We start from the raw sequence: 28,000 nt of genomic DNA on the forward strand, positions 1-28,000 counted from the left end.
AATCCATCTACATCAGTATATGTGTTTATTTGAATTACAGAAGCATTAACAACATATTGCTGAACAAAATCAAGGGGAAAAAGAAAAAGGAAAGTAAAAATAAAGTCAAGAGTCAGTAATCTGTTTTTAAACATGGTGGATTCTCAAAAATACATATGTTTGTTGCTATGATGATTATGTCCTATTATTATTATTGTTTATTTTTTTTTACAAACTTTACAAAACAAAAGAGAATATACTCTGGATCATTTTAAAATGCATAATTTTGATTGAAGTACACAAATTTTTCATTTAGACAACATACTTATGGCAACCCAATATGGGTAAATTCATATGGGCAGCAGCATTACTATAATACAGCAACATAAGAAATCCATGGGGTGTTTTCAGTGTTATGGGTTGTGTTTTTCAGACCAAAACTATGAACCGCAACCTTTAAACCACAAAATCAAGTTAACATCAGTCAAATAACTGTTTTTAATATATAAAAATTTTTTTCCCCAAAAGGCCAATATTGCTCCTAAGGATTCCAGTCTCATTTTTCCAAATTGTACAATTAAGTCCCCTCCCCTCCTTCCTCCTCACACTAAATGCATTTTTTCCTATTCTAATCAACATGTACCTTTAAAAAACAGACTAGTGTTTAATCTATAAAAATACTGCTGCATCTTAAAACTAAAGGTAAATTAATACATTATAAAGGTGCTCTGTAAGTGGTAGTTTTCAAAATACAAAAATGCTACCGTTTATTGCTCTATTGTGCAAAGACTTTGATTATTTTCACTTTTTATAATACAAATTCGACCAAATGCAGAAACATAACCCTACTCTAAAATTACGTGTTTACAGTAGACAATCATAAGAATATTTTCTCAAAATAATACACCTTACACCCAAATAAGAAACCAGAGTCCAAATCCCAACAGCTGAAAAAAAACCCCATATAAGAACTAAAAGTCCTGCAGAAAAGCCTCCAAACAGCAGAAACTGATCACCACTAAATAAAGTAACATGAAAGTTTCTCCAACAGAAGCAATCTAATGATGTACCAAACTACGTCATGTCTTTCCTCAAAATAAACAATGTAAAAATCATGATCACATTTTGTATTATTCAAGGTTCATCACCTTTATTATTGTTACTTGTAAACCATTTGAAATGTGTTACGATTTAAATGGTTGATCTCTATACCCAACTGAAAATCAAACCTTGTTTTAAGACTCAGTGCAGTTAAAGAAGGATAGGAGCACGGGGGAAAAGGATTGGGACGGGGCTTTAGTCTTGTTACCAGAACATCATGGTTGAGTACCATTCAAATGACAACAGTCATCTCACTGATCTGGGCTGTCTGGATGAACACTCTGATGCTGCTGGTAAAGATGAGAGAGTTGTGAAGGATGTGTTGCTGTGAATCAGGCACACTCCTGTGGATGTGGCACTGTGAGAGACCGGTGAAGGTAAAGATCTCAGGCTTCTGTGTTTCTGTCTCCGTTCTCCTGTGGCTGAAGCTGCTCTTTCTCGATACTATCGTCCTGTGGCGGCCGCACGCGTTTAAAGAAGCCCAGCTGAGGGGGTGAGAAATCAAGATGAGACATCTAATCAATCAATCAATCAATCAATCAATCAATCAAATCTAATCTAATCTAATCTAATCTAATCGATTTATCTATCTATCTATCTATCTATCTATCTATCTATCTATCTATCTATCTATCTATCTATCTATCTATCTATCTATCTATCTATCTATCTATCTATCTATCATTTTTTTGTAATAGGCTACTTGTTACTTGCAATTCCTATTAAAACAATGTTATATAGATGGATGGATAATATAATAAATATATATTAACTTATTTTAGAAATATTAAGTTATTTAGCCCATAGTGAATGAGAGCTTAACTTAGGCTACTTGCAATTCTGTGACCTATCATTCACTAGCTGAATAAATGTATTATTTATTTTTATTAATATATATTAGGGCTGTCAAACGATTAATCGCGATTAATCGCATCCAAAATAAAAGTTTGTGTTTACATAATATATGTGTGTGTATGGAGTATAATTATTTTCTATATATAAATACACACACACATGCATATATATATTTAAGAAAAATGTGTTATTTATATGTAAAATATTTATATATAATATAAATTATATATAATATAAATATATATACACAGTATATACATGCAAATATTTCTTAAATATATACATGCATGTGTGTGTATTTATATATATAAAATAATTATACTCCATACACACACATATATTATGTAAACACAAACTTTTATTTTGGATGCGATTAATCGCGATTAATCGTTTGACAGCCCTAATATTTATATATATATATATTTTTTTATATATACAAATATTTAATGACATTTTATTGATTACAGTAAGGACTTAAAACCACTACTACTTCTGACATTTATATTTGTTTGTCATCCCTATAGAGATATATATATATTTAATGCCCGGTTTCACAGACAAGGCTTAAGCCTAGTCCCAGACTAAAATGCATGTTTGAGCTGTTTTAAATGAAAGCAACTTTCACTGATATTACTTAAAAATATATCAGTGCCACTGTTTTGTCTCAAGATGCACACCAGTAATTTTTTTTTCACATTTATAAAAGCTGCTTGAATGTCCTGATTTAACTAAGGCCTACAAGCTTAATCTAAGCCCTGTTAACTAAAGTTTACAGTTGTTTACCTTATACATGATAAAGATGAGCAGAGCCAGTAGCAGCAGTCCAGCCAGGACAGCCAGAGCCACCACCCATCCTGGGACAGGCGGAGAGTTCTCTGAATTCCAGATCACCTTCAGAGAAGCCTGCAGGTCAGAGACACAGGGTCAGTGCCGTCAGTAACAAACACCATACATTCAGTGCACAAATGTGATAGGAACTTACCGATGTTGTACTGGTTGGTAACTCAGAATTTATATTTTTATATGGCATCTCTATGACACTGAAGGAGGCTGAGGATCGAACATTGTACGATTTGTTTTGACTTTCAGCCTGAAAGGAAAGAAAACCACCACTGTGTTTTAATGTATTAGCATTTGTGCAGTGAAAACAGGATGTTTTAGATCTTTAAGACTCGCAGTGGGGGAAGGAATAGGAATTTACCTTGAGAAACGTGCTCACGGTGAGTCTGGAGTAAATAAATAGAATAGCACTCTGGCCTTTCTCCAGGCGGCCAACCCAACACTTAATCTCCTGACACTCTGCTTTCCCACAATCCTGTTGGGTACACACGTACAATTGGACTTGAATCCATGCATAATGATGAGATGGACAGTTCAATGCCTGGCATGTCTGACAGTGCGGTGAAATGGTTCCCATAAATAAAATTGGTTTGATAGTATAACAACCATGATAACAGTTGAACAATAATTTATAACACATAATTACATTTAAAACACTACCATTCAAAAGTTTGGGGTCGGTAAGATTTAAAAAAATGAAAAAAAAAAAACCTCTCACCCAGTCTGCATTTGAGTAAAAAAAAGAAAGAAAAGAAAACAGTAAAAAAAGTAATATTGTGAAATATTATTACAATTTAAAATCTAAAAAAATATTTTTATTTGAATATATTTTAAAATGTAATTCATTCCTGTGATGGCAAGAGGATGAAATTTCATCAACATTACTCCAGTCTTCCGAGTCACATGATCCTTCAGAAATCATTATATATGATGATTTGCTGATCAAGAAACATTTCTTATTATTATCAGTGTTGAAAATAGTTGTGCTGCTGCTTAATATTTTTGTGGATATTGTGATAATCCTTTAAGGACACTTTGAAAAGAAAGTTCAAAAGAACAGTATTTATTTGAAACAGAAATACTTTGTAACATTATTAATGCCTTTACTGTCATTTAAACGCATCCTTGCTGAGAAAAAAAAATTACTGACCGATGATATATGTATGATATACTGTATATGATATAGTAATGCAGTGTAAAACTGCAGCAAACACTTCACAGACAGTGACAACTGTTAACGGTGTGACAATACCAGAATCTCCAGGTCTTCTTCCTCTTTTTTGTCCTCCAGGTCTCTGCGGTGGACGTTGTGTCTGTTCCCCCCCTCTGCTCTGTCTCCACTGGCAGAGGTCTCATTTTTGTCAGTTAATCTGGGATTCTAGGTAAAAGCAAAAGCATAATTTTATCCCTGGAATATTATACAAGATCCTAAGTACAATCCAACTGTGAACAAGCAAAGTTGTGTCTCTGCACACTATTAAAATACTGTATAATTAAAGGGATGGTTCACTCAAAAATGAAAATTCTGTCATCAATTACTCACCCTCAAGTTGTTCCAAACCTGTATGAATTTCTTTCTTCTGCTGAACAAAAAAGAAAATTATTCTGAAGATTGTTAGTAACCCAAACAATTGATGGGACCCATTGACTTCCATAGTAAAAATCAACTGTTTGGTTACTGACATTCTTCAAAATATCTTCTTTTGTGTTCAGCGGAGAAACTTGGATGAGTACATGACAGAATTTTCATTTTTGGGTGAACTATCCCTTTTAAATTTTAGATCCTGTTAATTAACCACAGTATTACATATAAAAAATGACTTTCATGAATCGATTGTGGGATACTTACAGTGACATTAAGAGGGTTGAGTTCCCTGTTTGAGCTGCAATTCATGTTTCCGTCCACTTCAAACTTGGTGATGTAGAGCAGAGAGCCGTTTTTGTATCTGTAGGGCCAATGCACATCCAAAATGGCCTTACTGAATGTACTGGGTCCTCTGTTCCTTAGCTGGGACGATCAGTGATTACAGAAGATAGGAACAAAATCGTAAACAATGCACCACAGAAGCTTAAAAGATGTATGTCTTTGACAATGATAGTCACAGCATTTTTTTTACCTCATAGATGTGCTGTACAAGAGGTCCAATGTCATCCTCCAGAACAGGACTGTCTTTTGGCTGCCAGTTAGCGATGGGTAAAAACACCTGCTCTGGTGCAGACACCCTGCACATAATAGAGTCGATAAATACACAATGAGAAAGTCTATTAAGTCAGTTTTTTCCATATACCACGTCATTCTAAATAACAAGTTCGCCTTTTTAAACTTTGATCTAAATTTAATAACTTAATGCAACTGCAAAGTAAAATGTGTGCTGAATGGCATTTTGTGTTGATTTTAAAATTGAGATAATAATAAAAAAAAGAGTTCACATAATATGTGCCACATAAATGTAACAGAGTTAAGATATAAAGCATCATACCCTCTTAATTCCACTCTGGCCAACACAGCAAGCTTTGTGACAACAGAGACCAGATTGCTGGTCTGGTTGAACTGATTTGAGCTGAAAACAAAGGTGAATTAATTACTTTCACAATCGAGCAGAAGGTGGTGCTGTTGTTTCAAATACTGACAGACATTTCATTCATTCAGAGACAAAAATCCATGAAATAATACCATGGACTAGTCTTTAAGCTATAAATATACAGTATATATCATTAAGGTTCAGATGGATGTGAGGGTGTGAAGAAAGAGTGAGAGACAGGAAACAAAGCAGGATGTTCTCACAGAGAGAAAAATACAGCTGTTCCCTGTAATTAACATGTTAAAAGTCACTGGCAGTCAGCAGGGAACAGTAGGATTAGAAGAGGGAACTGCTTGAAGTTTTATTGATTTAAATAAAAAAAGACAGGAAGTGGAAATACTTGTATGTTTAGAAAACCTTTGCCTTACATTTGTTTCTAATGGCCCTTGTTGGGTTACAGACGACTTTTAATTAGTATTGCACAAAGCAAAGATTCTCAATCAACTGTACTATTGTAATAGCAAGCATTAATTAAAATACCTCTTTATCTGCAAATCAAACTTGACTTCTGTGTCCTGTTCGGAGAGCTGGTGGACGCTGAAGCGCAAGCCTGCTGTTATCTAAACAACACAATTTTACAGAAAAACTTCAAATGAAACGGCTAATTTATGTGTTACAGTATGCAACAAAATAAATAACGTTTGGTACAGGTAAATATGCAGATAATTTAGCTCGGAAAGTCTGTTGGTCACCTTAGTTCCTCCTTTCATTGGGTTCCCAAGATCACACACCACCACTCTGGTCTGATTCTCTTTCTTGAATGCACAGGACAGTCTAGACAATGTCTGAGATACATAAATAACAGATGAAACCTAAAATCTTTGACGACTTCACTATATATATATACACACACACACACACACACTCAAAAGTTTGTGGGGCGGCACATTTTTTTAAATGTTTTTGAAAGAAATCTCTCACCCTGGCTACATTTGATTAAAAAACAAAAACAATAATAAAACAGTAATATTGTAGAGATATTATTACAATTTTAAATAACTGTTTAAATAAATGCAAAGCTGTATTTTCAGCATCATTACTCCAGTCTTCAGTGTCACACGGTCCTTCAGAAATCATTCTAATATGCTGATTTTGGTGAAACTTTTATGATGATCAATGCTGAAAACGTGTGGAAATGTTTTTGTGGAAACTGTGATGCACTTTTTTGTTTTTCAGGATTGTTCTATGAATAGAAAGTTCTAAAGAATACCATTTATTTGAAACAAACAACTTTTGTCTTTACTGTCACTTTTGATCAATTTAATGCACCCTTACTGAATAAAATTATTAATCTTACTGACCCCAAACTATTCTCTGCATTGACATTCAAAGAAATGCTTTGAAGTTAAAATGACACTAAATGGTCTTAATGGGGAAAAGCTTTCTGTATTTTGGTTAAAGCACTCATAGATCTTCCTTTAACTCTTTCCCCATCAGCATTTTTGATAATTTTCACAAAAATGTCATGGCCCCCAAAATATTTAGTTGTATGAATATCTAAACATGCAATACATCAAAAGAAAGAACAGAGCCTCTGGTTTCAATCAAAAAAAAAAAAAAAAAGTAAAAAAAGTAAAAAATAAATAAAAAAAAGATTTATTTTTTCAATGACTACAACATTATCGCTTGTTTCTGCTCCTTTTTGTCTGTGTGTTGACCAGGAGATTCTCTACTTTTTCAGAAGATGCGTAATAGCGCCCCCTACCGTATAACAGTGAAAACACAGAAAGCCGGAAAATTCCGTCAATGGCAGGGAAAGAGTTAAGTGATCTGACTCTGCTCACCTCAACGTTACGCACGACCCCAATGAAATCTGCTTGAGATGGTAGGGTGACGATAAGGTCGGCCTCATAAGCCCCCTCTCCTCCATTCTCTGCTATGACGTCTAGGGTCAGGGGGTTATCGTCACCTATGTAGATCTCTTTCTGGTCACTGGAGCACAAAACAACAATCAGACACGCACAGAGTTAATCTCCAGCTCTACGCCGCCAGACAACACAGTGGAATTTAAGGCTCAGATGAACCAATGACTCACCTCACAACAGACAGTTTTAAGTCTGGCTTGCAAATATTGTCTTCGCCACAATCCAGGAGTATGTGGGCCTGGAAAATCACAAGGGATTATGGAATATTTAAGACCGTTTCTATTTTTATCCAACGCTATTTAATGGTGATTGTTTGAAGAGTCAGCATGCAAGTCTTTGGTTAGAGGCAGATTTAATCTTTTGAGTGGCTGCTGCACAAAATATAGTCTAGTTTTTACCCAATGAATTCCATGGTTTTCCAGTCGTTAATGATAAATGGATTAAAAAAATAAAAAATAAAATAACACAAATCAATTCACTAGGGTTCTTTGGACTTGGGTCATTTAGATCAATTTGCAAATTGCTTCTATCAATTCCTTGAAAAGAAGTGATTCAATGCATACAAAACTTTAAAAAAAAAATAATAATAAAAAAAAAAGATTTTCATGATTTTTTCCAAACCTAGAAAACACCATTTTAAAATTCCCTGTTTGCCCATGCCTGTGGGAACACTACGCTAGTATGAAATAAATATAAAAACGTTGTTAAAAGCCTGAAAGACATTAATCATTAATTCAATCATGGCAGCCATATACAGTATAAGAACCTCACTCATCTTTTCTACTGTCATCCTTTCCAACAGACACTGAGATCATTCTGGAGTATATGAAACATGCATCTCCCCCACCACCCCACCCATTGAGCAAACATCATTCAAAAAAGTCAGTAAGATAAAAAAAAAGAGAAATTTATACTTTTATTCAGCAAGGATGCATTACATTGATCAAAAGTAATAGATTTAAAGATATAAAATAATTTATAATGTTACAATAAGATTTCTATTTCAAATAGACACGGTTCGTTTGAACATTCCAGTCACCAGAGAATCCTAAAAATCTAGTTTCCACAAAAATATTAACGATTTTCAACATTGATAATAATAATTAGAAATGTTTCTTGAGCACCAAATTAGCACACAATAACAATGATTTCTGAATGATCATGTGACACTGAAGACTGGAGTAATGATGCTGAAAATTCAGCTTTGCCATCACAGGGATAATATATTTAAATAAAAAGCCGTTATTTTAAATTGTAATAATATTTCTCAGTATTACTGTAATTCTAGTATTTTTGATCAAATAAATGCAGCCTTGGTGAGCATAAGAGAGTTCTTTCAAAACCTAAAAAAAAAAATCTTACTGACCATAAACTTTTGAAAGATAGTGTATATGCAGTGCCCCTGTAACCAGAGGTCTAGTATGGGAAACTGTTGTACCTGCTTGGTGATATTTGTAGGTGTTGATTGGTCAAGGATAGGCAACAGGCCGGTCTTATCTGCTGCAGTTTTGTAATCCAAGTTGTACTCAATAAAAACAGAGATGGGTGTGATCTTATCCCTGAATTCTGAGTCATCCTGTTAAGAGAGAGAGAGAGAGAGAGAGAGAGAGAGAGAGAGAGAGAGAGAGAGAGAGAGAGAGAGAGAGAGAGAGAGAGAGAGAGAGAGAGAGAGAGAGAGAATGGGGCCTCTATATCAATGAGCTCAAGGCTGGGGAATTTCAGTCCAGCTTACAAGCTCTACAACATGCTCTTTTATGTCCAGAAAAGAGAGCTTTGGCTTTCCAGGTCAAATCCTTCTTTAGCTCTGTAACACACTGTTCCTTTTTGAAAACAAAATAACGGCATATTCCAGTGCCAAACATCTGGGCTATCTGCCACCACAGCTTTAAATGCAGCGCAAACACATATTTGATGACATAAAGGCCTCAGCACTTCTTCAGCTGGCCAAGAAAAACAAAACTACACTAAACTTTTCACAGCCCAGTACCAGCAAAAGTGAGGAAAGAGTCACACAGGAAATCTCTGTGTTCCTGTATCTCAACTGGTAGAACATGACGTTAGGAACACCATGGGTTTGATTTCCTATAAAACATACTGTATACCTCGCCTGCACTGCAAGATGCTTTGGATAAAAACATGTCAAATGCATAAATGTGAATGATTCACTCACTATTAAATAAGCCTGAAGCTCCTCACAGGCCGGCCCCTGGTTGTTGGAGACGGTCATGTTCTTTGAATATTGAGACATCTTGTTGTGGAGGAACAGCACCCGTTTGGTGGCTCCCTTGTGTTTGAGGCGGTCCAGGGTCAGATCCACTTGGAAACCTGTGAATGAAAGGGTTTTCCAGGTCAGTCAGTACCCTTTTTCATTTCAATCCAAATGTGAGTTAGAGAAACACAAATACTAATAAAAAAAGCAATAAATTCAGAAGGAATGCAGGAGTTAAGGCTCAATCACACCAAGGATGATAACTATTACAATAACGACAAAGTAACAATTTCGTTGTAATTACTTTCAGAATGATTTTTTTCCAGCTGATGAACAATAAAACCAATGACAGCCAATCAGAATCCATCCAGCTTTAGAGAGCTCAAGTATATAAAGTACCAGACAACAGAACTGCAGCGCGCTCATAATAAACAATGTTATCGTCCGCTGGTGTTGATGCTAATATACTTACAGTTATAGTTATCTTTATAGTTATAGTTCTTGGTGTGAACAAGGCTTTATTTACATTCTTCACATAACAGAGCTTCTCTTTTAAAACAAAGAGGCAATTTAAAGGTACCCAACCTTTAAAACCTGAAACCTTTAAACGCTGAGATACCCTTGAATCTCTGAAAGCATTCAGCTGTTTTAAACTCCGGTTCGGTTTGCCTGAAATAACCTGGGGTTAACGGTCTTGCTCAAAAGACACAAGAGTTATGGCTCTTGGATCAACCCTTATGGAGTTTAATTAGGGACTTTTGAGATACAAGCACATTTACATAAACATGTCTGAACTTAAAAGCAACATATGAGCATTTGGCTTTGAAAAAATACTTTTAAAACTCAAAACATCCTTCTTTGAAGAGTGTCATCCAAAAATAAAAAACATCTTTCTTCTGAAGATATTTTAAAGAACCTTGGAAACCAAACAATATTGGACCCTACTGATTGCACTGTATGAAAAACCCTGAGACATTTCTCAGAATCTCTTCTTTTATGTTCCACAAAATAAATAAAGTTATACCGTTTTGGAACATCATGAGGATGAGTAAATGATGACAATTTTCATTTGGGTGAACCATACCCCTTTAATGACATAAGACAGATAACCCACACTAGCATGTCAACAACGCTTATTCAGCATTCAGAAACTTTGTCTGCCTAGTCATGGTGAGGTCATCAAAATAGGACAGAACAAGTGACTATCTATTACTATACAATATTGCACAACACAGCTATTCCACATCCTGTGTATAAGCATGTAAAATCACTGATACTCATTTCAAATACAGGAGTTTACATACTGTAGGTGGTTTTTGCGACTTTGCCTTTATGACATGAAATATTATTACAAATTAAAATAATTGTTTTTGGGCTGTCACTAATGATTATTTTGGTAATCGAGTAATCTGTCAATTATTTTGACGAATAATCAAGTAGCCTAATTGGATATGTTTTTGAGCTGGCACCAACGATTATTTAGTACTCGAGTAATCGGTCGACTATTTTGACGAATAATCGAGTAATCAGATGTGTTTTTGGGAGGGCACCAATGATTATTTTGGTAATTGAGTAATTGGGTGATTATTTTAATGAATTATCGAGTAATCGGATATGTTTTTGTGGTAATAAAAATGAAAATAATTGTTTTTGGGCTGGCACCAATGATTATTTCGGTAAACGAGTAATCGGTCGATTATTTTGACGATTAATCAGATCCTTTTTTGTGGCAATAAAAATAGACCTAGACTTAAAATATGTATAATAACAATAAAGCAATAATAATAATACGTTCAAATAAAAAAAAATCAAAAGCAAGTAACCATATGGTTTTATTGAACAACACTGTTAAAATACATCTTGTAATATATCTTGTAAAAATCAACTTATGTATGTTACGTATTAACAAATGCCTGCAGAGAGCACCAATGGTCTGGTGATTGTAGTTGCGCTCGCATTCCGGTCAATTCCGGTATTTTACCGGTTAATTGTAAGTGGGTAAACTAATTTTTTAAAAATAGAGTACTCGAATTTAATTGAGGAATCATGTGACAACCATATTTGAATATATTTTAAAATGCAATATGTTCCTGTGATGGCAAAGCTGAATTTTCAGCATCCATTACACCATTTCTTATAATTATCAATGTTGAAAACAGTTGTGCTGCTTAAAATTGTTGTGGAAAGTTATTTATTGTTTGATGAATAGAAAGTTCTAAAAGAACAGCATTTAGTTGAAATAGAAATATTTAGAAGTGTTTTGAACATTATAAATGTCTTTACTGTCTCTTTTGATCAATTTAATGTGTCCTTGCTGAATAATAATAAAAAAAAACCTGACCTCAAACTTTTGAACAGTAGTGCATTTACCTACTCTCAAATCAAAACAACTGACACACAGTTTGTGATTTTCAACTGTAAGCAGAAGATTCATTTATAGCAAGCCTAGCACCGAACACATCCGCACCTAAACTTGCATAACGGCAGCCATTAGCTCAACCAGAGCATAGGAGAACTTCAAAGCACACAGAGAAATAATGAATTGGAATCATGGTCTGTGGTCTCTGAACAGTGGGCTGCAGGTCTGGTAGCCATTACACCCCAGACTGTGAGATCCATGTGAAGGCTTTGTGAGCACCGGACGCTGGGCTTTTAATGGCTCTGTACCGTATGTCCGGCTCCAAACACACTGATGCCTGACACTTCGAGCTCTAGTTTCCCCCCCACAGCGATGCTCATAACACACACCGCAACAGCAGGACTCTGTTTACAGCTGCCATGTGCTTATGCTACTTGCAATAATAGGTTCCATTGCCCTGAATATTATATGTTTCTATAATTTGCATATATGAAAATATAAGTACTTACGAAGGGAAGACTCCGCCCCTTTTCCATTTGCCTTCAGACAGTATTTCACAGTGAAGCTAAGGGAAAGATTTAGAGTAGAATTGTGTTAATGCACATTGTTTTCATGATATTCTCAATGCATAATAGTCAAGGCATATAACTTGAAGATTTGAATAACTATACATTTCTATTTAAGAAATCATTTCTTTAAACAGCTGCATCTACAAGAACATTCTAACTACGTGTTTAGAAAAAACAGGAAAAAGGTTGAGTTTAGTGATATATTAGGGATATTTAAAATATTTTTACTATGATTTTGCAGGTGATGTGATACGATTTGCATACGAAGATGATTTTAATGCACTTTTATTTGGGCATTATGTTTACATCATTCACAAAATATTTTGCATCTAAATGGCTACGATGGCTGTTTGGTTGAAATTGTTTGATGAAAAATTCTTGACCCACCAGGAAACTGTGGTGGTTGTTCCAGGCAGGGTGCAGCTTTTGTCTTCAGGGTTCAGGATCTGTGGGCTGATATCCAGTGTGGTGTTCACACTGATGACGGGACGAGCCCTAACAACACAAAACAAGCAGGTATCATCAGTCTGCCATTTTAGACTGGCTCCTTATAGTGTAAGATGGCAGACAATCACAGACAAATCATGAAAACATTGCAGTTTAGTTTTAAAGGATAATTTTAGTTTAGCTTTACATGACTCCCTGAGAATTAAACAGACTATTTTTGTTGCTGTATCTTTAAGAGTTCTATAGGTAAAATACCTAAAAAATGTAATGATTGGCTATCCACCCTGCATATAAATTACTGTCTAATTCACAAACCCATTCATGAGGGCGGGTTACGCTTCAAAATACTAAAGCAGCATTTATATTAAAATGTGGGTGGTAATATTACTATGTTTGTTCATGTTTGTGACATTAATACTGTAATTCTGAATCACCCATTTTTGGAGCTTAGTATGCATTAATGGCCTAGGTGGATTGGGAAGGGAGTTTTGTCAATGTAAATATCAGAGTATGACTCCGCTATCCTTTTGACCGCTGTTTATCGTTATTCAGAGTTTATTTTGCAACAGTGACCAGCTGACTGTACATAATGCCTTATACAGGCTTATTATGTATATGCATATACAGTATATATGGCTTATTATGTGTAGTATGGTGCCAATCAATGTCTGGTGGTCTCCCATGTACAAATATAGATAATGTGAAATGCTCCACTGTTATTTTCTTTTAATTCAGGCCGTAATTGCCTTCACTACTTGCACATAAACCAAATTAAATGCTGCTGAATTAAATGAGACCACCTGCAATAGCTTATCCGTCCTGATCATAAAATTCTATCAAACGCACATGTGATTTCAAAGTGCAGAATAAGCATACTGTACCTGTACAGAACAGCTTTGTCAGCTCCAAACACCCCCACAATCAGGTCTACAAAAGGACAGAGAGTGGGAGAAAGAGAATGAGAAGAGTAAACAAGAGGAAGTAACTTTGAATTTAGGTGACATGATCGTATCAGTTGTGAAACACTACAGAAGATTAGTGAATGTGTAAAACAGCAATGAGTGTTGAAATCTAACCAGGGTATCCGTTCTGATCAACATCTGTGCCTCCGTGCATGGCGTAACCAAAGCTAGAAGGCATGGAAGCAGACGCCCATGTTCCTTCTAGAACTTGAGAGGCCACAGGATTCGGCCCTGTGGGACGCCCGTTATGGATGTACACCAGGCCGCGCTGGAATTGCCCACCATATGGGGCAGCAATAGCCACATCTGAGAAAATACAGAAGGATTAAATATAAAACCGGTCTGGTTATTGAGTAAATTCCGACCAGTATTGGTTTTATATATGCTAGTACAGCCATTGCTCAAAAAGCTCATGAGTCATGATAACTGTTGCACGATGAGGCAAGGAAGACAATGTCGACATCTTATGACCATGACCACATCTTATGACCATGACTATGTATGTTCTGTCTTGTCTGATGTTGCACACAACATAGCACACAAATACAAAGAATAAAATGAGAAGAGTCAAAAAAGTACCATTATATCCATCCATATTGAGGTCTCCCACACTGCAGATTGAGCTTCCATATCGAGCATAGATCTCAGAGCCCGTGAGTTTGATGACACTGTTGAAGGTGAAGCCACCTTTTCCTAGGTAGACATAGACCTGACCAACCTCCCTCAGTTTCCCATCTGAGCCACGGTCCATGAACAGAGGAGCCCCCACCAACAAATCCATCTTCCTGCAGGGGAACATAAAAAGGTTTATCCTATTGGAAAAGATCACAGCTAGTTCACCAGCGGGGAAATTCATGTTGAAATATGTCACAGAAGTGATCGTAATAAGCGCACAGTACTGAAACAGATAAGCTGATCAAAATCAATCTTTTTGCTCACTATAAAAACAGGGCCATTCTGAACACAAAAATGGTCAAGTTCAGTCACAGAGCAACTTATCAGGAAACTTTATCTTCACTGTTGCACAATGTTCAGATTTTATTTCATTTTTTGGGAGATATTGCCAGAGAAATGACATGTAACAAATTCAATTCACTCATGAATCTCTGTTCATTCAATGCCACTCCAAATCTCGTTCAGACTCAAAACACTGGCATAATTCAGAAAAGCATACTACTGCCATTTCTACTTTTTTATAAAAAGATATAGCAGAAATAGTAAGAATATTTGCCTACACTAAAGTCAGTCTTTGGAGACAGGGGAAAAAAGCCACCAAAAGCAGTTGTATGCTTCATTGGGAAGTAATTATATGAGTGCTAGAAAGTGAACAAGAATGGTATGTTCACTTGAAAGATTCATTCAAAAGCACAGTTTCTTTCATGAACCACTAACAGAGCAGATCCAAATAGTGACATCCTCCAAGTAAGAACGACTCAAACTGAATAAGGTAGCATAATGCATTAAGCATTTTATTTTATTATAAGTTATATTATATTTTTCAATTTAAAAAAAAAATCGAAACTTACGTTTAAGTCAATTATACTAAAATAAACTAAAATTAGTGCTGTCAGTTGATTAAATTACTTTAAAGATTTAATTATAATTAAAATAAATTTTATTTTTCACAGTTCATAAAAGATTCCTGAAATATGACTATTTCATTTCATGTCAAAATGCATTTTGTTTCTAAAGAAAAAGAAAACTAAATGGGAAGTTTGATGAAAATCAAGATTTAGGGGAAGATATTATTATCTTTACCCTTGAAGGGACAGAAATGGGCTGGTGTGTTTTGGTCTAATGTCTTTTAGACCTCACAGACTTTCATTGAATGGACACAAACAGTTGAAACATATCTTTTTTTTTTTTTGTTATACAGGTTTGGAACAACATAAGGGTGAGTAAATGAGGACATTTTAATTTTTTGAACGAACTGTCCCTTTAATGTCTGTGAGCCTGATTTCTCTAAGGCCAGGTTAAGAGTGCTTTTGACTCACACAAACTGAATTCAGCAGTCAGTTTTGAACACATTTTCATGGCCAAGACATACCAGTTGAAAAACACTTATTTAAAGTATCCATTAGTTCATGAATGGACTTTCTTGAAGGAATAGATTGTCAAAGAGCTTAAAAGAAGCTTGTGTATGTGTGTAGAAATCTTCAACCTCCCTTCAGTGAGGAAAACATTAAACAGCAGTTTTCAAACAGTTTATAGCATCACTTACCTGTCATTATTGATGTCAACGGCTGCTACAGAATAACCGAAGTAAGCAGCCATCTAATGTGGACAGAAAAAAAAAGGAAATAATTATTCTTAATTATTATTATGGCTGGTTTTGGTGGTGCCGCCTACAGTATAAAGATAAATTTTTTGAGCTTGGACTCATAAATCTCTGTTAAACCATGTTTTGACTCTTGCTTGATTAACTGTTGATGTATCACAACTGCAGCAATCACAATCAGCCAAAAACCCGGGCCTGTCGATGCCACACCTCATGCTCTTTTCTTCTCTCGCTCTTGAGTGCTGGCGACACTGCTGTCAATAGCTTCCAGATGTGGGAGTGGATTTAGGACATGAACTCTCCGCTCGTAAACAAATGTTGAACATAACTGTGCCATGACCACAAGATTGGGCATGTCATGTGACCTGCAGGCTGCTCACAGGCAAGACTGCTCATATAAGAGGTGTCAACATTTTTTGTAACACTCACCTGTGTGCCCGTGAAATTATACATAGACTCCATGTTCTTGCCATTGAAAATGTTGACCTAACAAGACAAAACCAGACAAAGAGCTGCTTCAAGCAGGGTTGCATCACTTTTATAGGTTTTTGTCAGATTCCTGACCAAAAATAGTATTAAACTCACATAACCGAGAGCCTTCTCCCCTCTAGGAACTCCTGTGACATAATCTAGGGAGGCAGGAAGAATTAAAAATGAGTTGAACACAACAATGCTTTCATTCAGCAATGAAGCTTCTTGATCCATTTACATAGAAAAATCAGATTTAAGCCATTCCCATAATGCACTACTTCAGTTTGCAATGCAACGGGGCTGGTATTTAGAGCAGGTCAGAACAGCTCAATCAAGACAGACAACTCATGGCTGTGGGCTGCTTAAAACTGCACTACCATTCAAATGTTTGCCGTCAATAAGATTTTTTTAATGTTTTTGAAAAATCTCTTATGCTCACTAAGGCTCAAATTTGATTTAAAAAAAAAAAACAGTAAAATATTGAAAAAAAAAAATGAAATATCAAAATCTTACCATCTTCACCATCCTCATTAAAATCACCAACAGCCACAGAGTAACCTAAGACAGAATTAAACGATGACATAAATATCTGCGCTGCATTTCTGCTTGTTTGCTTTGTACATTCTGATCACTGCAACTCAAAGCACACAAACATTCATTACATGTGCAACCCAAAATTACATTGAGCTCCTGATTTACAGGTAACAGAGCAAACATAAATCACCACGAGAAAATAATTACAACTTCGAAAAGACAATAAAACAAAAGATGCAAAAAGGCTTACCCAAATAACTGTCATCATACTGAGCCCCGGCTGACTTGGTTGATAACTGGTTACTGTAAGGAGTAAAAAACTCCTTATTGTATCTACTGATGACCTCAGTGACGTCATCTGAGATCAGCTGACCTGGAAAAAGAAGGGGGAAAAAAACAGTTAGGAGAACACAAGAAGCAAAAGTTTTTTTTTATCCCAATAGGAAATGAAGTGTGCAAGCAATAGATGCCTGCACGTGATGTTAAAGGAGAACTCGGCAACTCTAGCGAACTCTAGTCACTTCTTCGCTGATTTTCCCTTTTGTTGTCGCATGTTTTCCCCACGAGCTCCCCCTGCTGTGGGGGGGCGTATATTTCACAACACGGACGTAAAAAACTCACTTGCGGCAGCCTCCTCCCCCTCTCTACCGCTGCTCATGTGCGTTTGTTATGATCGGAGCAAGCCAACTGTATCGTGTGGAGCTATGTCTACCGAGGTGGGTAATCTGGTAATACATCATACATGCGTGTGTGTTTATGTCGAATTGCCGTAAAGCAATTCGTATTTCGCGCTCGCGCTCGTTCTCGTTCTCGCTTCTCACGAGACTTCCAATTTCTGTCTTACCGGGACGGCAGTCCCCAAGTTGCAAGGTTGGTTTTCCACCTGGGAACGCTGGGGGGAGCAGGGAAAGTCATCAATATCACCAGAATAGGTTGTTTAACCATCCAAATGATTTCTGGACAGTTTTATTAAGTTAAAAAAGTTACCAAGTTCTCCTTTAAGCAAAACAGAAAGAAGCAGTGCTAATATATGCATACATGTAAACGTTAAAAGTAAAAACATTCAACAAAAAGTAAAATCATGTAATATTATTTTTAATATGGTTGTATGTGCATTTTGTTGGTCTTTTTATGGTCTGTAATCTTTACAGACTTTCACTGTTAGGGAATAACTAACTACAAGTCATGATGCTACTTTCAAGGTGTGTTGTTCACACACTAGCTCGGTTCTCTTGTTCTAGTTCAGTTCTAGTTCATTTTTACGTATGAACCTAAAGATACAAAAAAAAGAATTTTGCGATGGAACTTACCAAACATCCAAAACAAGGCTGTGTAGGCCTACTGGGCTAAACGCCCTCGTTGTATGTGCGTACGTACATATGATGGCATTTTGACCAGCTGAGAACTTGTGAAGAGCTTAAAAGATGTGTAAAGGAGTCACATAAACGAAGATATGCTGCAAGAAGAGGGCGTTTCTGATGCCTGTACCGAACTGTAATCGACAACGAAACTCCTATGACGAGAAAAACCATGCCTTTGCATTCGGTCCTTTTTAGGGTCACATTTGGTGTCATCACATTCAGTTTTTGGTTCGTTTAGATGTCTTCAAATGTGATGGTCCGTGTTGCATTCATATTTCTGTCGAACCACACCAGAGTTCGACATTCTCGGTCCGCTTGTTTGGTGCACACCAGGGTTCGATTGGCAGAGTTCTCACTTTCGAATGAAACGCACTAACAGAGCGAGAGCGTTCGTTTTAATCAAACCAAACCTGCCAAGTGTGAACACACCATCAGTAGTGGAATAGGAGCTCAGTTTGTTCAAACAATGTAGCCTAGCTTTTTTAAGCAACTGTCCATCTTTTTAACAAGACCAGATTTAACAAAACAGCATGTCAATCAAAAAAATTTCATCACATTATACTACTCACACAGCCTTACAACCGAGCGAGCTGATGCAATAAAGAGTGACGCAAACACACTTCCCTCAAATGGCCTCTCAAGTTCATTTCAGTGAATCAGTTCCTTCAATCCATTCATTTAAATGTACCACTAAAAATCTATGAATTATACATATAGCCTACATTTGAGTAAGCACTTCCCAAAAGTCCCCCACATAAGTTACTCTTTTCTTAGCAAAATAATTTAGTTTCTGCTTAAAACTACTTTTTAAATCTCCACAACTCACAAGTTATTGAATTAAAAAGTTATAATGATGTAGAAAGTAACTAACAATTCAGCTTACAGTTTCAATCACTTTCCTAACACTTAAGACTTACTTCAAGTCTAACCAAGGTTAGCTTAAGTTACTATCAATCACACCATCACATTCACATTTGTGAAAGCATTTTACTCTCAGCAGGGAGTATAATTATCATACCATTACAAAAGAGACACTCAGCAGAAAAACTAAACACCGTAACAAAAAAACAAAAAACACCTTTAAAATGAACTTTTAAAAACGATCACCGCAGGTCATGAAATTCATGAAAGATGTGTTTAAAGGCTTTTCTGGGCACGGTTCCTAAAATAACCCCACCCTATGAGGTCATAACAGATCTGCGACTCAGTAAACAAGCATTTCAACATCACATAGCACAACACAAAACATTTCAATGAAACCACAGACTCATCTCCCCTGCAGTAGACAGCATATGATTCTGCATTATTTATTGACTTCAAAACAGCTCCCTCTCTTCCGAGCAGCATTTCTCTCACAGGCGGGGACCCGAGACACATTTGTAAATTTTAACAAGTATTGTCGAGGTTGCTCAAACATTCCCTCGCCTATTTTGTGTCAATGCTATATCTGAACTTGCCCTTGGAAGCAAGACACAGCAGACATTCTCTGAGTCACCAAAAAGTCCTGACAGAGCACATTGTTGTTTCCCCTTTCAGTGCCTTTCAGTGTCAAATTCACAGAAGGATAATAAAATAAAACGGTTTACCTTGCCAATAAAAGCTTCCTGGTCCTCCAATAACAACACGGTTCTTCTGATGGAGACAAAAAAAAAGTGTTTTGGTACATTCGGCACAAGTTTGGCCAATAATGGGAAATACAATAAACAAACAGCAGGGTAAAAGCGGCATATCAAAATTTACATGTAAAAAATATTAAGTGGCAAGAAAAGCACCAGCACACTTTTTGAATAAAACACTTCAGAAAAATAAATGTTAGGTCAAAAATGGTAAAACATCAGATATAGTGGGGTTTGATATTAATTGTTTATTTATATATATATATATAAATATATATTATATATATATTATATATATATATTGTGCATAAAATGAATGCACAAATATATAAGGGAGCACATTTCTGTGGGGAAAAAAAATACCTTCACAAAATCAGCACTGAAACCTGCTTGACAAAATCCTTGTCCCTCAGGTGAGTTTGATTCTGATGAAAAAATAAATACTCAAAGTCATTAAGGTTTTCACAACTAGCAGATGTAGTTTTGAGGAAGTATCAACATGAAGGAAAGGTGAGAAAGAGGAAGACAAACTTCAGACAGCGGAACTGTCATGACCACATGATGACTGGCACATCAACTTTGAATAACGTGTTAACTCAGACATGTCTTAAAACCATATATGTGTAGGAAATGATACACAACACAAGTATGATATCCCATAAATCTAAGTCAAGACATTTCTGAGGGAGGATATTAGATATGACCCAATAAGGGCATGAGCAGCCTGAGGTGAGGTAAAGAGCTGTGTTCAAGTACATACTAGAGCGACAGGGCGAATATTCCACAATGCTATTGCCCTTCTTCAAGTAACATGTCCCAACAGGCTCTCTTTCTGAGAATCCATATGTGCTCCACTGGTAGAGAGGAGCACATGCCTGAAGAGAGAGAAAAATGTATGTGCAGATCAGTACATGAGTAGGAATTATGTTCTTCTAAACCATATGCTGAGAAATATCTGCTCACATATTACAGCAAGACTTAATTTAAACATTTATTTTTAGTGCCATATCAGCATTGAAAGTCTTGCTACACTAAGAATTTGATATCTGACTTGTTTGAATCTAGGATTTTCTTTAAAGGGGTCATATAATGGTACATGCACTTTTACAAGTTGATTGTACTGAAATGTGTGTTGGCAGTGCCTGTACACAACCATCATAAAATGATAAAAATCCATCCAGTGTTTTTTTTTAAATCTTCTTATATGTTTCCCCCTCTCCTGAATCAAGCTGGGGTGCGTTTCCCGAAAGCATCGTTGGCCAACTATGGTCGCAAGTTCATCGCAATGTCCATTGAACTCTATTGGTAACGACGGAACTTGCGACCATAGTTGGCCAACGATGCTTTCGGGAAACCCACCCCTGTTCGATTTTGTGATGTCACAAAATCGACGCCCCTCCCACAATGGTTGACTGACAGCAGCGTTTCAACACAGACCCGCCCTCGCGCCCTCGTGAGTGAGCTGTCAATCATAGCCCGCGCCAACCGGCGCGTTCATTGCTGATAGCTTGAGCACTGAGTAGAATGGCGTCTAAGCGATTGTGGTGTTCTTGGGTGTAATAACGAACACAGCAGTCATTTTGATGTTCCTAAATCCGAAGACGCAGTGGCTGAGTTTGTTTTCGAAGGAAATATTCCCCACAACGTCAATGCTTTCATGTTTGCGCGAATCATTTCACCAGGCTGCTTTACAAACGAGGATCAGTATAAAGCTGGTTTTACTAAGAAGCTGCTCCTGAAAAAAGGATCGGTAGGCTACCAACTATTCGTGTTCCTGCTGCACCTCCAGAAGTGAGTGAGTGTAACGTTTTATTAACCTTTATATTAATCTTTATATTAATCTTTGCAAATCGCTTGCTGCACGCTTCACGATGAATGCGGCTATTTTTACATTCAGGTTACATTACGGCATGTTTTCTATGTATGACGTTCTCAATATAATTCATAATCCCATGTTTATAAAACAACGCGTTATGGTTATTGTGTTACGTGTACGCACAGAACAGAGGGGCGGGGTGAGCAAAGCTCATTATCATTTAAAGACACATGCACTTAAACGGCGTGCTGAAAACAGAGCTGTTTTTGACCAGGTAAAATTAGTGTTTTCTTACAATACTAATGAGAATTTTTAATTAAAGTATATTACAAACTTTTAATTTAGACCCTAAAGAATCATATTAGCTTGTACAAAAATGACATTATATGACCCCTTTAATATAGAATCATGTTTATAATATACAACAGGGCTTAACAATAAGGACATCCCAGGGTCAATGTAAACAGGGTTCCTTCCTACACATTTTCAATTTCAAAATTACATACTTTTTTAGACTCAAATTTCCAAATCTCTGTAGATTTTCAGACCATACTTAACATAAATGGTTCATACAGCATTTAATTTGGTATATATAGTACAATCATCTGTAAATATTTTCTCAGGCTTTTTTTTATTGGTTTGACATGTGACAAGTGATGATATGCGCTTACATGATGAAAAGAAACCTAAAACGCTTTATAACCTGCATATATTCATCTGACACATCGCTTTGATACTGTAATCGTGGTTTGATACTGCACGATCAAAAAACTGTATCGTACAGTCTGATTTAGATGATCATTTGCTCTTTTATCTGCTCCTGTTTGAGTGGCACACGTACGTTCATGTAGGGGTGTGACGGTTAGTATATAACCGTGAGACCGACGGTTATAGTTGAACACCTTCATTAGAACTCTATAACCGCCAAAACCGTGTTATTAAAATATTTTTTACAAACATTTTTTATCATAGAGAATGTTTAAATACTAATTAAAAACAATTGTTAACAGTCTGTGTCATTAATGGTCTACGTCGTTTCCAACTGTATTTGATTCTTTGCCAAGTACCAACGCAAGTTTTGTTTTGTAAATCGTCAGACATGATTTTTACCACTTCATTAAGTTTTTCTTTGTAGAAAGCCTTTCTTTAAAGTGAATTTCGTTTTGTACAAATTGTATCTTAATTTTAATAAATGTTTCATCAACCAATTGCATGTATTTAATAAATAAAAAGCAGATATAGCAGACAATATAATAACCGGCGCTGGTGCGCCGCGTTCACTGGCATTGCATTGTGAACTAGAGCGCATCTCATCGTAAATGAATGAAACTCAGCGTAGGCCTATGCCTCATACATTACCATTAAATATCTTTGCTGCATCCTTTCTAGAACAGACAAGAGCTTTCTTGCGGCTCGCATCAGCAGAGCATTGCATCGTCCATAGACCGCAAAACAATCACATGGGCGGGTGCGGCTTTGAAATTTGGTAAAAAATAAAAACGGTGTGGATGATGAGTGCGGTTGCGGATGAAATAAAACCCCATCCGCGTATCTTTATCGATAACATTGATTATTATTATTTTTTAATTTAGGCGATCAAGTGTCTGCTCCTTTATTCAAACTAAGTTGTCCTATACAGACGAACGTCGCAACACCCCCCCTGACGGTTATGTTACGAACCGTCACATTTGACTCATGTCATAACCGTCATCACCAATTCTGAAACGGCACACCCCTACGTTCATGTGAAGTTCAAAACAGTTTTGCGTAATGGAAATGAACGCCTTGAAAAAAAAAGGTGTGATATTTTGCTGCGAATATAAATATGACAGACGAGTTTGTGTTACAATTGTGCAAATGACTTGAGATTCCTCCTGATTCCTGATTGATTATCCTGAGATTATGGAAGCATAAGTAAAAGTAGATTCAAATTTAACAAATAATTAAACAATTAAACAAACAAACAAATTAAATATTAGCATCGCTCTTTATAAATTTACAGCTATCATAAAGTTACCTAACAGCTTTCATTCAAATTTTGTATGTATAAATAGATTTTTATATATATAAAAATGTAAGCCTATATATATAGGCTTATATATATATACATATATATATATATATATATATATATATATATATATATATATATATATATATTAGTGCTGTCAAATCTATTAATATGTGTGTGCATATATAAATATATGACACAGAGACATATATAAAGTATATATTCAATAATATATATACACACACATATATTATGTAAACACAAACTTTTATGTTAGACGCGATCAATCGATTTGACAGCACTAAGAGATATATATATATATATATCTCTTATATAAGAGATATATATATCTCTTATATAAGAGATATATCTCTCTCTCTCTCTCTCTATATATATATATATATATATATATATATATATAATTGTTTTTTTTATCTTATTTCAGAACAAATTTCTACACGTGCACCCTGACTCACCAGAATATGGTCCCCAGAGGAACGCACAGTGGCCCCAAACCATTGATTCGACTTGAACTCCATTTGCTGTCCATCAGGATTCTTCCTGTCATCTGTGACGGGAACGACAGAGGAAGGGGCAATGGGGGAGGAAGAGATACGAAGGAGGGAGGAAAAATGAGTTAGTCAGTTAATTAGATTCATCAGACTGTCATCATGTCCTTTGTAGTAGACTACACTGCTCTTCCAATCACTACAATCTCATCCACTGGCGTGTTCATCTAATTCCAGCTGATTTCAAAAGGACTGATACGACAGAAGCATTTGAGTTCATAGATCAAAAAGTTGAGCTGATATGCAACGCCGCACTCTCTTATCCTCTTCATTACCAAACCATCTGAAGTTCAATCCAAGGTCATGAACATGGACAGCTGAATCTATTCATGACATAATCAAATTAGCAAAACAACTTCATAAACACACACAAGGCATTGGAATATTTGTAGAACATGGTGAATAAAAAAAGCTTCAGCAGAAAGGTCAGTGATTTACTGGTGTTCTTCGGTCACTTTCGACCGAAAAAGCACAAAAGCACAAAAAAATCCGAGAATTGTACAATCTACAAATCGGCCACGATGCAGAAAAAAAGTGCTCAGCAATGAAGGGGTGAAACTCTAAAACATCAAGAGGGCAAAACACACACACACTTATATGCACACACACACCAATGAATTGGTGTGACTGTAATAGAACAAATATGTAACATAAAATCAATAATTCAACCGCAATGCAGAAAAAAGTGGCCAGCGAGGAAGGGGTTACACTCTAGAACAGTGGTTCTCAACCTTTTTTTGGGCCAGCGCCCCCTCTCCATTATCCAGGTTGAATCTAAACCTACCCCTAAACCTACTCGTCACAGAAAACTTTCTGCATTTTTACATTCTCATAAAAAACATCACTTAGTATGATTTATAAGCTGTTATCCTCATGGGAACCAAAAATGTCCCCACAAGGACAAGGATTTCAGATATTGCCATCTTTGTGGGGACATTTTGTCCCCATAATGTAGGGTTTAGCAGGCCACACACACACATATATATATAGCCAAGAAAGATATGCCTTCCCTGCGGCCTTGGTTCATGTCAGCCACAGTCTCAGCCTCAGGAAGCCACAGCTGCTCATCAGTCTGTGCTACTGAGCTGGGAATTTCCCAGTGTTTCTCATGGTCAACACAGTCATACAGCTGGTCAACAACACCCAGGCTTTACTAGAATTAAGCACTTAATTATTGCCAAACAGCACAAACTGTTATTGACAGTACAAAGGCCCAGTGGAAACAGTTGTGTAACCATACAGTTCAGCATTAATGTTTTTACATCCACAAAGTGTTTTCCATCTCATCCTTCTGACATTTCTCTCCAATCTAGATTGTGCCTGCTCCACAAACAGCCAGCTCATCATTCACAGTAAAAACATGTCAGGACACAGTTATGCTTTGGCAGTTATTTAACAGAAGAATGTTGAAGCTTCTTGCATGCAGTACTAGTTATTGAGTAACAAATATAAACACTACGCTAGTGCAGGAAGTGCACAAAGGAGGTCAATGGAAAATATGGTGGCCCCAAAAAGTATTCAGACACTTATACTTACAGCTTGGCAGTAACAAAGGCCCTATAAGACTGTTATTCTATAGTCTTTGGCAGTAACCACAGTCCATTTAACTGTAGGCTATGTCTTAGTTTGGCATTTACTAAAACTTAAATATATATTTGTAAAATATTTTTACAAAAAAAAATTCCCCAAATCTATTTGGTTTGGCATTTAAATTGTATAAATACATATACTAAATCTACATTGTCATTTAAAAAAAAAAAAATTAATTCCATTTGGCTTGGTATTTAATACAATATCATATATTTTTTATTTATGATAAATATACATAAAATATATCACTAAATATTATTAGGCTATATACTCCAAACTTGTCTGCTTACTCTGCCATAGATGTTTAAAGCTACACTATACATGGTTCTTTTCCCAAGAACTTCTTTAAGGGTGAAAAGAGCACAGAGAGAAGTAGTTCAGTTGTTGGTGAGAACTCTAAACACACTGAGATAATCCAACTGAAGATCTTTTTGTTTGTCTGGTAGTTCCTCTTGAAGCAATCCAGCTTGGCTGGCAGGGTAAATCAGGCAAGACTAGTCTTTAACCGCCACTGAATGCCAATGAGATCTGGCACAAGAAACGGTGCCCATACTCAAGTACACATATACCCCTGAACAAAGTACGGTTAGTGTGAAGATTGTTTGTGTACATCTGCAATCTAGTTAGTAGGCCAGCACATGAATAGTAAATAAACTCCATTGTCTGTTGCAGGACACTGCAAAGCATGTGAATTCAAAACACTTTGTAATAAAAATCGCACAATCCTAGACGAGCCTTGAAACGACCCCAGGCTCCCTCTCCTGTTATTTTTCCTCCACCTATTGAAAATATTTAGAGCAAAGCTGATATATGACCCAATAAATCATTAAAGAGCCACAGGCTACTCAGAAGGTCCTATAATAACTCTGACAAACCCTACCTCTTTCACTAGCATGCAATGTGAATCAATACATAAAAAAAGTTTTAAATAACAGCATGGAGGAGCAAAGATTAAACTATGATGGCTGGAAACACAGTGCTGCGTCTTACCAGTGCTGTCAAATTCAATCTGTGTGCATGTGCCACTTTTTTGCCAAGGACAGCTGAAGACAGCGCCCCTCTCAGTGACTACTGATGGGGTTTGATCAGATGTGTTTGCCCTGGGTGCACCAACCAGTATGTTTAATCTGGAATCAGAGGGAAAATGTGTTTTTAATGATTTGTTTTGTTAAATACACTAAACCAGTTTTAAAATGTACATATGTATATTTTTTCTAATTAGCCTATATATAATAAATATTAATCATTACTATTAGCACACATACACACACATTATATATAGACTACACAATAGTCTACAATACAAATTAGCATTGTTATGTGTTAATACATGTTTCTTTCAGAATATCCATGCATCCTTGAGATTCATATCTTCCTCACAAAAATAAATATATAAAAAAACAATACAGTAGGCACCTATGATATCCAAACAAGTTTGTCTGTAGATCGCCAGCTCACTAGCTTTACACACAACTTCATCTACTCACTGTTTGTTATCAGGATTGAAGAAAGCCACAGAAAATCCAAAGTAACTTCCTGGAGGTCCAGAGAAAACTGAGGGTTTGCTAATGTCCAGATTAAAGGAAAGTGCTCGTTTGCAGTAAAAAAGAGCCACTAGAGCCCAAAGCCACCAGCAGATGAGATGTTTGCCCATGTTTTGTGTCTCTGTGGAGTATGAGAGTAGATGGAGATCTCGCTGTATGTGGGTGGGTGGGTGTCTAGATCAGCAGTTATGATCGCCACTGATTCCGCACTCCATAACAACACGAAACATTTAAACTAACAAGTCACGGAAATGTCCGTTACATTATTGCAGGCGGGCCGCTAGGAATAAAGCTCATTCGTTTCCAGCCTGTCCAGTAAAATGGACGCAAAAGTGTAAAGTAGGACACAGGGACACTGATGTATTCCAGCTCGGATGGAGCCGCGGGATGTCCCACTGAACAGGAAGTGAAAATAAACCAACCTACTGAAACGTCACGGTGA

General features: G+C 36.3%; 1 protein-coding gene across 2 annotated transcripts; it reads right to left on the reverse strand.

Moving 5' to 3' along the window:
* Positions 1-2: 2 nt before the first annotated feature.
* Positions 3-27,966, reverse strand: itgav (integrin, alpha V). Of its 2 annotated transcripts, none has more exons than XM_079882082.1 (30): positions 27,502-27,966; positions 27,005-27,141; positions 24,332-24,423; positions 20,789-20,903; positions 20,392-20,453; positions 19,999-20,041; positions 17,302-17,424; positions 17,031-17,075; positions 16,632-16,675; positions 16,476-16,532; positions 15,990-16,042; positions 14,348-14,553; positions 13,883-14,074; positions 13,688-13,733; positions 12,747-12,854; positions 12,300-12,355; positions 9,393-9,547; positions 8,661-8,798; positions 7,393-7,460; positions 7,142-7,289; positions 6,050-6,142; positions 5,838-5,917; positions 5,256-5,336; positions 4,893-4,998; positions 4,625-4,783; positions 4,028-4,153; positions 3,137-3,250; positions 2,918-3,025; positions 2,719-2,838; positions 3-1,565 (listed from the first exon to the last, which is right to left on the reverse strand). In XM_079882082.1, exons 1-30 carry the CDS (start codon positions 27,666-27,668, stop codon positions 1,467-1,469), a joined length of 3,141 nt encoding a protein of 1,046 aa, XP_079738208.1. In that variant the 5' UTR covers positions 27,669-27,966; the 3' UTR covers positions 3-1,466. The 2 variants fall into 2 exon arrangements, with proteins under 2 accessions (XP_079738208.1, XP_079738207.1); XM_079882081.1 differs by having other exon boundaries at positions 19,999-20,044.
* Between the last annotated feature and the right edge of the window lie 34 nt (positions 27,967-28,000).

This window comes from Squalius cephalus (assembly GCF_949319135.1).
Source record: "Squalius cephalus genome assembly, chromosome: 9".
NCBI lineage: Eukaryota > Metazoa > Chordata > Actinopteri > Cypriniformes > Leuciscidae > Squalius > Squalius cephalus.